This window comes from Ursus americanus, chromosome 3, assembly GCF_024610735.1.
Source record: "Ursus americanus isolate L20-20 chromosome 3, mUrsAme1.1.p, whole genome shotgun sequence".
NCBI lineage: Eukaryota > Metazoa > Chordata > Mammalia > Carnivora > Ursidae > Ursus > Ursus americanus.
Window position 1 is genome coordinate 33176120 of NC_142129.1, and position 13508 is coordinate 33189627.

Genomic DNA, 13508 nt, shown 5'->3' on the forward strand with positions numbered 1-13508 from the left:
CAGAAGTTTCTTTATGTGTATTTTTAGTATCTTTTACTTATTTCTAAATTCCAGCATGATTTTGTCCTTACCCTTGAATTATTTAAAAATTTCCAAGCTATTTAGAAATCAAGTCTCTATTGAATACATTGAAGGTGGTTTTTTTTGACAGAGTTCATAATCCATATTTGTGTATGTACCGTATGTACTCAAGAAAATTGTATATTCTCTAATTTTTGGATATGGAAGTATACAGTGTCTATTGGGCCAGTTTTTAGTTTTATTACTCAAACATTCTATAACATTACCAATTATTGTTGTCTGCTTGACTTTTCGAAAATGAGGAGAAATGTCAAAATTTCCCACTACATTGATGGATTATTAATTTTGCCTTATAGTTCAAAACATTTTGTTTCAAATATTTTGAGGTTATTTTATTACATGAATGCGTGCTTGAAATTATAATGCATTATTGGAGAATTTAACTCTTTGTTATTATATAGAGACTCTGTCTATCCCTAATATACTTTCTAATTTTAAAATCTATTTTCTCTGATATTTATATAGACACATCAGTTTTCAGTGGTTATCATTTGCATATCTTTTTCCATCCTTTAATTTTCAATCTTTGTGTGTCCTTTTACTATGTGGGTGTGTCTCTTGTACTGTCTTATCCAAACGGATAGCCTTTTTGCTGAGAGGTTTGACCTATTTACATTGATACATTTACACCTGTCTTCATCTTACTTTATTATTTAAGTGTGTTCATATTTCTTCTAAGTACTTTTTAACTATTTTTACACCCTTTGGTTTCCTTCTACTCCACCTCAATCATACTAATATTATCTAGACTTTAATACTGAGTTATATCATTATATATTTCACTTTATTTTTTACCTTGGTTTCCCTCATCGTTTTAGACTACAACCACTTACTAAGATATTTGATCATTTTTATTTCATATTTTTGAAGCATATCCTTTAAATATCTACTTCTATTTAGGTACTTCATCCACAATTGTTTTCAATGTTAGTTTTTCCGGGTAAACATCCTTAAGTATTCTATGGCTCTAGGAATATTTTTATCACGGCCTCATTTGTGAATGACACTTGGGTTGGATATAAAACCCATGTTTTAAATTCTTTTCTTTCAACATTTAAAAAATACTGATTCACTTTCCTCTTTCATTCAATTTTGCTATCAAAAACTCTTACGTTAATCAGATTCTTATTCCTTTGGACATAATCTTACCTTTTTCTCTTTAGGCTTTTAGATTTTCCTCTTTGTCATTGTATAGTCTAAAATTTCACTATAATATGTCTAGGTGTAGGCTTTTCCTATCTATTTTCTGTCACATTCTATAGGCCCTTTGATTTTTGAATCAAAATAAAATCATAATAAAATAAGATGAAATAAAATAATAGACTTTAGTTAGTTAATTCTCAGAAATGTATCTCCATTATTTCTTAAAATATTTTCTTTCTTCTAATTTTATTTCTCTTTCTCTCTGTAACTCCTTATATCTCTATTGTAGTTCTAATAACTCTGTCCTCCATACTGATTAGATTTTCTTTCATATGTTCTATTCCTGGGTCCTTTTCTTCATCCTCCTGAAAGATTACTTCAATTTGGTTTTATAGTTTACTAATTCCATTATTCCTTCTCACTGTGCTCATGACGCTACTTTTCCATTTTATGTTTTTTATAGTACTTTTTTTTTCAAACACTTTATTTTCAAACCTCTTGTTTCTGCTTATTCACTTTGGCCATTTATATGTTTATTTGTCCTCATTTTATATTATAAATTATTACAAACATCTTTTATGTTTTTTAGAATGAACATTAGACTAATTTAAGAATTTAGTTTCATGTGATACTCTTTTTTTTTTAAATTTTTGCTTCTGATGTTATTTCTCACATTGCATGTTGTTTTACTTTTGAAATAGTCATTTTCCTCAAATGTTTTGACATGTTGTCTAGTTTGCTTGTTCTCTTCATGGAATATTGGCTACTGTGAAAGACAGTACATATGAGAGAAGGTCAGAGCCTAGTCTCATTCAGTCTCTATAGTCTCAGTAGTGGAGCTGTAACTAAAATCTAGGGTGGAGAACCCTAGACAACAGAAACCACCGATGAGCATTCCTCACCTCAAGGTAACTTCTGAGATCAGGAGTTCATGCCTTTTACCAGAAAGAAATATTGTCTTGAGGAGTATGTCTACCTTTTGAAAAGATTTTATGATAAATTCTTTATTTTATGTCTTTAAAATTTGTGATTTTGTTGTTAATATTGATATGTTTCCCTATTGTCATGTCAAAGGTTTTGCTTTACTGAAAAAGTGATGTTTTTAAAACCAGAATAATAAATATTTCTTCATAAAATATCTACCCAGTTTCCTACTAATCTACCAAATAAAGTTAACATGACCTAGGTAACTCATAACTTTGAGAAAAGTATATACAATTTTGTTTTGTAAGCCTTTTCAAGGGTGTATGTAATCTTTAAATTTTCACTAACATTGGATTCACATATTTTATTGGAGGAAAGGCACTATAGATAGCAGGAAGTGTAGTACATACTTTGAAATTGAAACCAATTGTCTAATAATATTCAAAAAGTGATAGCCATTTACATGAAATAGAGTAGTACCTACAGCATAAAATTAAATAGGATATTAATCATTATCCTTTAGGGCATAAATTAAACAATAATCAAGGTCAGAAGAAAATGTAATATACCTATAGTTAAGCAGGATTAGATTCATTATCAGCATTCCAGCACCATTTCTATATTAGGTATGGTCTGACCAAGTAATATGGATCCAGAGTAATGTTATAGTTAGGAACCTATCACTTTATTGTTACAGTATGTATGTAATATAACTCCTTTCTTCTTAAACATTTTTGCAATTTGTCACTGCTGCATTGAAATCCATCTGAATTCAAGCTCTTCAGAGAAGAGTGCCCTTTCTCTAGTTTTTCCCTCTTCCTTCCCCCTCACTCCTTATCTTTTTGTTCAGCACACCCATTATGTTTCTCAAAGACACAGAGGAAATGTACAATTCAGGTTGGTGATGCCTCAGCTTATAACCAACGGGATTTTCAAAAAAGGTCTTGGAAACTTTTTACTTTTACAGTATGACTAAATGACTCACATGTTAGGGAAATATCTGCTTTTAGGATTTCTTCTTAATTGTGTTGTTCCGATATAAGCACTCATCGTCTATCCAATTTGATCAACTTTGTCCTTATTTTCAGATGAGGAAATTGAAAAAGAATAAATAGCCAACTTAAGTGTTCCCTTCCAAGATTTATGAAGTAAAAATACATTTTAAAACAATGAGTTTATTTTTTTTACAGAATAATCAACATTCATTATGCTAATCTTTTTTTGTTTTTCTTTGTTTTATCTGCAATGAGCCTAAGGCTGCATTGTTTTTATTATAATAAGGGAGAAAAGGCAAAAAAATAAACTTAATCAATGAAAGAAATGAGAAAATAAGGCACCTGGGTGTCTCAGTCCTTATGTCTGCCTTCAGCTCAGGTCATGATCCCAGCATTCTGGGATCAGCCCCGCATCTGACTCCCTGCTCCACAGGAAGCCTGCTTCTCCCTCCCCCACTCCCCCTGCTTGTGTTCCCTCTCTAGCTGTCTCTCTCTGTCAAATAAATAAATAAAATCTTAAAAAAAAAAGAAATGAAAAAAGAAAAGAGTTTGTAATTAAAAAAATAAAATAAAACAATGAGTTTATATAAAATAAAGATCAGTCTTAATAGAGTAAATAATGAAAAGAACCAATATATAAAAATATATATCAGAATAACATATTCAGTCTATCATGTCCTTATTGATATGCATATTCACATATATTAGCCTGATTTCCACTGTGTTTTTCAAGTTCTTTTCCCTCTGAAATAGACAATATTTATTACCTGTTGTTTAATAGATTGTCAGATTAATTTTGGTCTTAAAATGTTCTTTCTTCACATTTATTTTCAGTCTGATTTTATAAGTATCAAAAATTTCCCTCAGTTTGGAGTTTTACAAAAAATAGAAATAAGAAATTAAGAATCTCCTTAATAATCTGGTTATGACTTTGATTATTTGTATTGTTTCTAGTCCTTAAGAAAAGAAAAAAGTTACTACTTATTCAGTTCTTATTTTACTGCCCAGAAATGAAATAAAGATACATAGAATGGAAATATTTTAAATGTTCAAATCCTACATTTTAAATGTGGCTTGCTGTGGAATAATGAATATTAACTTGAATTATGAATATTATTTAAATTAAATTTTCTTGGGAAGTCAAATCAATAAGCATATTTTAAATAATAAATTTGTACAATTTTGAATTGTGTTATAAAGTATCTTAGTTTTCTGAAAAATTGTTCTCAAGAAGCACATTAGGAATTGCAGTGTTTCTATAATTAGATGTACTCTATATCCACTAGAGGCAAAAGTAGTTTTCAACTACTTTTGGTTACCAGCTGGGATATTTATAATAATCTAGAACATTAAGAGTGCTATGAGAAAAAGTATGCCTTCCAGGAAGGAAAGAAAGTTTCTCACTTAATTAACAGTGTAAAACACCTCTTGACTGTGAGTTGCTGGTAGCACTGATGGTATTAAGAAGGCTTCCAAAATGTTCAGCCATTATACCTAATTTATGATATGCAATGAGCTTTCCAGCTTTGCTAATATGTATATTGATTTTGTCCAAATGATTTTTTAAATTTTACGCATTTATAACCAGGTAATGTGCAGATCAAACTTCCATAACTTTGTAAATATTAATCAGAATTTTCTTTCATGAGTGAACTAATTTCTCTTTTTGCTTAAATATAAATAGCTTTTTTCAACGTATCTATAAACATCCCATAATGATTTTAAAAAGTCAATGCATACTCACTCTTGTTTAAAATTAAAATGCTGTATATAACAAATTATTATTAATAAAATGGCAAATTTAAAATACGCATCTAAATATATCAGTGTCTACAGAAGGTTTGATTCATCTTTTCTTCCTTTTATTTCTGAAGATATCTGGAAGTATTTTGGATGTGTATAGTGGTGAGCAGGGAATTTCACCAGTTAATATGGGCCTTACAAGTGCTTCCTGTCCAAGTAGTCTGCCAATGAAAAGAGAAATTACAGGTAATGTTGCTTTTATAGTTTTATCCCTTTTTAAGTCAACTGCTTAAGTTATGAGTGACATATATTACCAAGCTAAATAGAATTTTAAAAATATTATCAAGATTGTTGGTTAAAATGGGAGAAATGTGGATAGTAAATCCATACTTTTTTCTCCTATGACAACTAAGCAGCAAATTAATATAATTTACAATTCAACTGAATTGATTATTTTAGGAACTGGGCAAATATACACATATGCTCTACACATATATATGACAACTTGTCTAAGTTTTTCACTTAACGTTGGTTTATTTTGATAGTGAACTGATGCAATTTATTAACATACTTGCAAAATAACAGAGTAATTGATTAGGGAAAAATAGTCATTTCTGTATGTGGAATTTGATATAAAACAGATTATCCCCCTTTTTAGCTTGTTTTATGAATTTCATGATAGACTCACATTTAACTTGCTCAAGTAGGTAAAAAAAAAAAAAACCAAAACCCTCAATTTTCAATAGTTCATTGCAAAGTTCCTACAACTCAAAAGAATTACAGGGGCACTGTCAAGTTCCTCTAGTATATAGATGAAGAAATCAAGGATCAGAGGAGTTACTTTCACAATGTTCAGCTGATTTGAAGAGGATCTGCATCAAAATAAGGATTTCCTAATTTACAAAGTCCAGTGTTAGTTCCTCCATAAGAATAAAATAAAATTTAGTTGAAATTTCTGTAACAAGTTTTTAGTTTGAGGGCCAAACATTGATCTTTTATAATTTTTACACAATTGATATGAACATTTTTAGTAAGTGCAATATGTCCATTCTTACTCACAGTCTAGCCAATAGCTCAAAAATGTCTATGCATACAAATTATTTAGACTACAATGAATTAATATAGTTTTAAATAAACGAATTTAAATAAATATATTCCTATATTACTTATTTTAAAAACTAGAACAATGCAAAAAACACTGCATTAATTATTTATTGCTATATAACAAATTATCCCAAAACTTAACAACTCATATCATCTTTATGGGTCAGAAATCCAGAGATGGCTTAGAAAATTGGTTCTCTCTCAGTCTTTCATAAGATTGCAGTTGAGGTGTTGTCCAGAGGTACAAACATTTGACACAAGGCAGGCTAGAGGATATGCTCCCCAAACAGTTCACTCACAGGTCCTGCAAGTTAGTGCTGCTTGTTGGCAAGAGACTTTGGTTCTTTACCACGTGAACCTCTCTATGGGACTGATCAAATGTCCTCATGACATGACAGCTGGTGATCCAAGAGACACTAAAGTGGTAGCTGAACATGTCTTTTATGACCTAGTCTTAGAAGCCACACTAGAGTCATTTTCACAGTATTCTTTTGGTGTCCCAGGTCAGCCCTGTTTAATGTGCAAAGAAACTACCAAGGGTGTAAATATCATGAGGATCATGGTAAGCCATGTTGGAGACTATCACAAATACTTGCAACCATGTAGAACATAAAGTGCCATTTCCTGAAAGTGTTTGATAGGAATACCTGAGAAGTATAGCTAGTTCCAACTCCAGGGATGTAGAAATCATAGTTATTTATGAAAAATGTTGGTTGTAAAAATTAGGCTGAAATAGTTTTGAATAATCCTAAAATTCTTAAAATAATAATAATGATTGAGCAGTGTAATATTTGCTATGCACTGTAGCTCTTTTCACCATCACAATGATTATCCGATAAGTATTATATCATGCCAATTTTACAGATGAGGAGCTGAGACACAGAGAACTTAGGTAATAGATCACATGGTTATTAAATAGGAGGCCAGAATACAAATCCAGGTTTTACTATTCAAAACCTAAAAGGTTCACCATTGCCTCTTACTTAAAGAGTGCTCTGCTCCAAATTTCTAAATATTTGCATAAAAATATGATTATGCCATTTGGATTAAGTAATACTATATTTTCACCAAATATTTCTGAATTATGTTGACTAGAGAGGTTGTAAAGTAGAACTAAGTACTATTTAAATTATCTTCCTTTTGGTCAGAAACAGATACACGAGCTTTGGCAAAAGAGAGACAAAAAAAGGACAACCACAACCTCAGTGAGTATATTTTCCTTTTTTCTAAAAAAAAAAAGAAAAAAGAAAAAAATTAATGCAGAAGGAAATGCATGGTGGTTAAAATATGTGGTCTTTTATTGTCACTTCATAAGTATTATGAGGTCACATAACCAAAATAACCAAAATGAATAGTATATGTTGAATAGTTGAGCTATTTTGGGAAATTGAAATGATGCGAACTCTCAGAAGAGCTACATATTTTTAGGAAGTGAAACATCTCAAATTGTCTCCTTGATCACTCTGTCTCTCTCAAGCAGACTGGGTGTGACAGAGATGAGTGCATTTAGTTACATTTGAACTGTGTTGTGACTCATTGACTCAAAGGTTTAAAGAGATAAAAGTGGCTTTAGAAAATGTACACCACTTATAAAGCAAGAAACAATTCCATGTTCTCATCCTTCTGTGTCAATCTGTTCCTCCCTTCCTAATGATAAGTTATCTGAAAGGTATTGCTTACATTGTACTGCTGAATTCTATCTCTGCAAAAAAGAATCTCTGATGCCTTTCTAGGGGTCAGTTTGACTCTGATAACAGGTCACATGAGATGGAGAAATACAAGCAAGGGAAGTAGGTTAGCAGCAATATTGAGCTTGATAGTATTTGGTCACATCTTAACTGCCTCAAGTGAACTTGACTAATTGAGTGTGAAGCCTTTGTGTTTTGGAGTCCTAACCGAAAAATGAGGCAAGAATAAAGAATAAGCATAAATAAAAACTTTAAATCTGTAAAACAAACCAAGAATTTTCTTACACATGGTTAGCTGAAATTCATTGTACATGGACCTGTGGACCCTACTTCTGTCTGTTCATATTGCACCTGCCTGCTTCACAGACTGATCAGAGTTTGCTGACTATGAGATTGTGAGGGAAGAGCTGACAAGTGATTCTAACTCTCTGCAGGGTTGTCGTGGAGAGGGAAATGATCTCATTCTGCTAGCCCTTAGCGGTAGAGTGGATCAGCTTTGGTCCAGATTGTGAGACAAGTAGAAGATCAGTAGGGGAAGCTAGTTGTTGATAGAAGGGATTAATACAGCCAGGAACTATGGGCTTCTCTCTTCATTTTAAACCTGTTAACTCATTATGCCTCTCCTTGCTCTTTGCTCCCCTTCTCTACAACTGCAGTTTAAATAACAGGTCATTTAGCATAAAGTATGATAGGTGCCTGGTATGTCCATTGTCAAGTGTTTTCTAATCTGGATTCCCTTACTGGAAGATGTTGCTTTTTAGAGATCTCAATGTTAAAAACATTTTAATACCCTATTTTAAATACGATGAATCTAGGACCACCCCTAAAATTTGTGAGGATCATGGCAAGAGGACAAATGGAGACCCACTTACCAAAAGTCTAAATATTTAAAAGTTGTAACTCAAGCTAGAGAGTGCTACATTAAGTATTCTCTATTCTTTCTAAAGACTGGAAGGCCAGGTGTGAATTAAGAATTCTCAGATCATCAGAGCTCTGAGTGGGGATGTCAGGGTAAGGCAAAGCCAGCCTTCAGCCCGTCTCACTGCTCTCCCCATTCCTTGTTTCATTCTGTACTGCCAGTGGTCTCGGACACGAGTGTGAACACTCGTCTTGTACGTTTTAACTCCACACCCATCTGTGTAAATAACTTCCCTTGTCCGCATCTTGAGCCTAGGGGTGAGCACACTGGTATCATGGTCCTCACTCTGGAGGATGGATCCAGGAAGTGGCCTGCACAGGCTCTGGAAGTGGGCTCAGGGCATTTGGGAGGATATGCCTGGTGCGAGTTACTCAGACTGTAGTTTGACTCTATGACTGACTTGCTCAGTGGGGGAGGAAGGGTATGGTGAGAGAAGGCAAAAGTGGCTCTTAAGTATGGGTCCAGGATAGTGGCCTCTCTCACCCTGATCTAAGGACAGGAATGAATGAATATATCAAAACTGTGGAGAGTGAAACTACACATGGCATACAATAATTTGGTAATTTCTTGAAACTTGACTCCTTTACAAATAACTAGTACTGGATATGAAAACATTGAGGATGAAAGTTCTCATTATAATTAGCCATTAAAAATTTATCAAGCACAATCTAAGAAGAGTAGAGTAAGAACTTCTGATATTTTACATAAGGTACATTTAAATAATAGATTTTGAAGAAATATTATAGGACTAAACCAGTTCCCTGTTTTGAGGTAAAACTGTAAACATCCTTCATAGCTATTCTTCATCTTATATTTAAAAGTCTGTTTTATAATATAGGAGTGACTATGTGTGAACATAGAATTATTAATAATTCTTACTGTGAAATATGTATGTATTTCCCTAGGCTTTACCTTTGTTTATTTTCTTTTCAGTTTTTTAATGTGGTGTCATTTTTTTTTAATTACATGCATAGGGAAAACAGGATTGGCAAAGAGGGAAAATAAACTCCCTCGAGAATCAATTATATTCTAATTTTAGAGTAATCCCAATATATTATTACAGAAGGTCAAATCCATTCATGGTAAATTGCTTTGTAGAGTCAATTGTTATTCTTTCATGACTTTCCTTGTTTCTGGTAGCAGATCTTAATTTTTAGCATGCATAAGTATTTTAAAATATTTTTGATATATGATTTTCTTCTTCTTCATGACCTTTTTCTTCCTTCGTTTCTCTGAAAAGCTGTAAAGATATTACCTATTGAAAAAAATACTGTATAGAAGCATATGTTGTGGTTATTGACTCTAGGAATATAGAATAGACTGTAATACTACACTATACTCTATAAGACTGCTTTCTCATAGGGGTCAACATAGGAAACTCTACTTGTTTGTATATCTGACATTTATTGAACATTTATTAGATGCATAAAATATCCAAAAGCCATTAATTCATGGAAATGCAAACAGAGAAAACAGTCTCTGAACAAGAACTTATGCCAGTAGTTCTTAAAATGTAGGCCCTAAATAAACAGCATCAACATGAGCTGGGAATTTGTCAGAAATGCAAATCCTCGGGTCCCAACCCAGACCTACTAAGAGGTTTGGGGTACACATCTATTTTAACAATCCCTCCATGTATGCCTGATGTATGCCAAAGTTTGAAAGCCACTACTCTATATATTATTGAAAAATTTTAAATTAGAAAAATATATTTATAGTCTAATCAACATTTATTTAATACCTCCTATATGCCAAGCCCTCTGAGGATAGAAAAATGAGGAATAAATGGCCCCTGCCATCAAGGAAGTCACAGTCTAGTTGGGTACACACACCTGTATTCTGCCAAATGTTGTGTTAGGCCTTTGGGGATTGTATGAGAAGAGTAAAGCATGGTGCAGACCTCGAAAGATTATGATCCTGATGGGCAAAATGCATATATGTGAAATGATGATCCAATAGGATAATATATATAAAAACATATGTATTTCAGTATGAATAAATATTATAACATTTCAAAAAGTGAAAAAAGTTGTTTCGAGAGAAAACATTTTAAACCATTGTCAATAATAGAGTCACAATTCTGGGGTGCCTGGGTGACTCAGTGTGTTAGACGGCCGCCTTCAGCTCAGGTCATGACCCCAGGGTCCTGGGGTAGAACATTGCATTGGGCTCTCTGCTCAGCAGGGAGCCTGCCTCTCCCTCTCCCTCTGCCGCTCCTCCAGCTTGTGCTCTCTCTCTCTCTGGCTTGCTCACTTTCTATCTCTCAAATAAATAAATAAAATCTTAAAAAAAAAGAATCACAATTCTAATTTGTCATTTTTACTTTTAGATTGAAATATATTTGAATTTTTATTTGATTTTTGAGTACTCTTGATTATATGGAAATTTTTTCACTCACCGTTTTTTAAAGATTATTAAGAAAGTTTACAGCTGACCAAAAGTGAATTGTGCTTTAATGAGAATAATCAATAACATTTCTCTTTTAATAGTTGAAAGAAGAAGAAGGTATAATATTAATTACCGAATCAAGGAGCTTGGCACTCTTATTCCAAAGTCTAATGATCCGTGAGTTCAACAATCATTTCTATAATAATGTTATGGTTTGAATACCCTCCAACATGGGTGGGAGGGGAAGGAGGAGAGAAGAACCAATTGCTAAGAAACTAAGAAGCTTATGGTAAAGGCTAAGGCTACTGCTGGTCTTACGGTTAAGTATGTATTCAAGACTGATAATTATTAAGCATCAAGATTGTTACTAATATTGCTTTTCTGAGATATAGGAAGTAAGGAAATTATTGTTGCTCAGTTCATAGCAGGCCTTTCTATATGGCACCAGTATTGGCAAATTTAGTGGTAGTTTCAAATGTTGTCTATGACACTTACTGGTATACTCAATTTATGGTTATAGCAGTTCTTCCAATGTGAGATTTATGTGTACGTGAACATTGAATTGTTGGGTTTTCAGAGGTCTCCAAATTCTGGAGACATGTAAGTAAAAAAATGGGACTTTAAAAACATGCCGATTGATGCCAACCAATAATCAGTTATTGTAATTAAATTTTCAGCCATGTTTTGGTGTCATACACACTCAAAGTCAGTTAAACAAGATGTTTGAGGTTGTAAATTTCAGAAAAGTATTGATTAATCAAGGTATCAAGTGAGAATGTTGAATGTTTCTCCAAAACATAAAAATAAGATATGTTGCATTAATAATGACTTGAAAAATGTTTTATTCAGACTGAGAATTGGCCTCTCCAAATACTAGTGATCATCCATTATTCAGAAACAGTGATGTTTGATAAAATGATATTAGTGAAATTTGGAAATACTCTTTACCTGAATCCAAATGTGCCAATTCACTTGGACAATTCAATAATTTGTAATAGAAGAGAATGTAGTATTTATCCTCATGGGCATATTAGATGGAATGGCAGAAAGAGCTCTGGGTGGAGAGTGGGAAGAGTTCAGTCATAGTGTAGTAGTCATTTGATAACTCTTCAAATCTTTTGAAGTCTCTAAGCATGCAACTCTTTCCATTAGCAAAAGAGAATACCCATTTTCCTCAGAGGACTTTTGTTTTCTTTAGCACTTAACATATACACATGCACATTTATTCACCAAACATTTGATGTAAAGCCAAGGCTTTTTGGTTTGAATATGTGTCTCAACTTTTCTTTCTACATAAACTGCACTAAAATGTATAGTCTATTTTAATTTCTTTAAAATAAAACAAAAACGTACACAACCTAAATATAGATAAATTTTTTAAATGTTTATACCCTTATTTGTGACAGCATATTTTTTAGCAACCTACCTTTACTGACATTTTAATTGAGTTTTTCCAAAGCTTTTAATATAATCTTCCTAAAAACAGTAACTGTTTTTATAAATGCTTTCTTTTTTGGCATTCATATTTCATTAGCTAATGTACCTATAATTTAATTATATTATCATCATAGTAATTACAATGGGTATTAATTTAACCTCTCAGTAAGTACATGGCACCACATTGGCAAAAGAAATACCTAGATGTATCAGAGGGTAGCCCATTGCTCTCTATTACCTATTTTGTCCTCACAACAGTCAGTGAGCGTCACAAAGGGAATGGAGAACACTAACTGACCTTGAAAGTGATTGGATGAAGGTCAGTTAAGAGAGGTTCTCTTGTAACTGGTGGAGTTAACAGTGCCAGGGCATGGTTATATGCAGAAAGCAGATGAGACTTCAAGACTGGACTCAGAAGCCTCACTGACCATCTTCAGATGTCACTATGCCTGTAGGGCACCAATTGTATGGTTGGGTTTTTTATCAACATAAAACCAAATACTATATGTGAGAATACTGTACAAATTATAAAGCTTATGTGAGGGATTATTGTTCTATATTTTACAGAAACTTTGGTTATAAAAAGGCTCGTTTCTACTTCTAACTCACTGTCTGGAACAGAGAATGGCAACCATTTCCTGTAAGGGACCAGAGAGTAAATATTTCGAGCTTTGTGGGCCATATAGTCTGTGGCAATTTTCTAACTGTGTTATTGTAGCTTGAAAGCAGACATAGACAATATGCACATGAATGAACATGGCTGTGTCCACTGAAACTTTATTGACAAAAATAGACTGCAGGTCATAGTTTGCCCCTAATCTAGAATATAGAAAATCAATTTATCGCAGAATCATATCCAAAAGAGACTATCATTGGGAAAAGTTTATGGTAAACATTTTTTAAGAGTTTTTTTCTTCTTTATGGATCTCAAAAAAGCAGTAATATTATTTGTCTTTTTTTTAAAGATGTTATTTATTTATTTGACAGAGAGAAAGACAGCCAGCGAGAGAGGGAACACAGCAGGGAGAGTGGGAGAGGAAGAAGCAGGCTTCTCATCAGAGGAGCCCGATGTGGGGCTCAATCCTG

At 32.9% G+C, this 13508-nt stretch overlaps 1 protein-coding gene across 5 annotated transcripts in view; it reads left to right on the forward strand.

The window, feature by feature from the left end:
- The window catches only part of TFEC (transcription factor EC), a 229715-nt gene that overhangs the window by 177817 nt on the left and 38390 nt on the right, over positions 1-13508 (forward strand). For 4 of the 5 annotated variants that reach the window (XR_015723893.1, XM_087860874.1, XM_045792802.2 and 1 more), the window contains 3 exons: positions 5018-5132; positions 7139-7195; positions 11087-11162. Coding sequence is in view for 4 of the 5 variants with exons in the window: in XM_087860874.1 (XP_087717000.1) it covers positions 5018-5132; positions 7139-7195; positions 11087-11162 (248 nt within the window). In the remaining variant the exon portion in view is untranslated. The remainder of the gene's footprint in view (positions 1-5017; positions 5133-7138; positions 7196-11086; positions 11163-13508) is intronic. The other variant, XM_045792800.2, reaches the window with a different exon arrangement.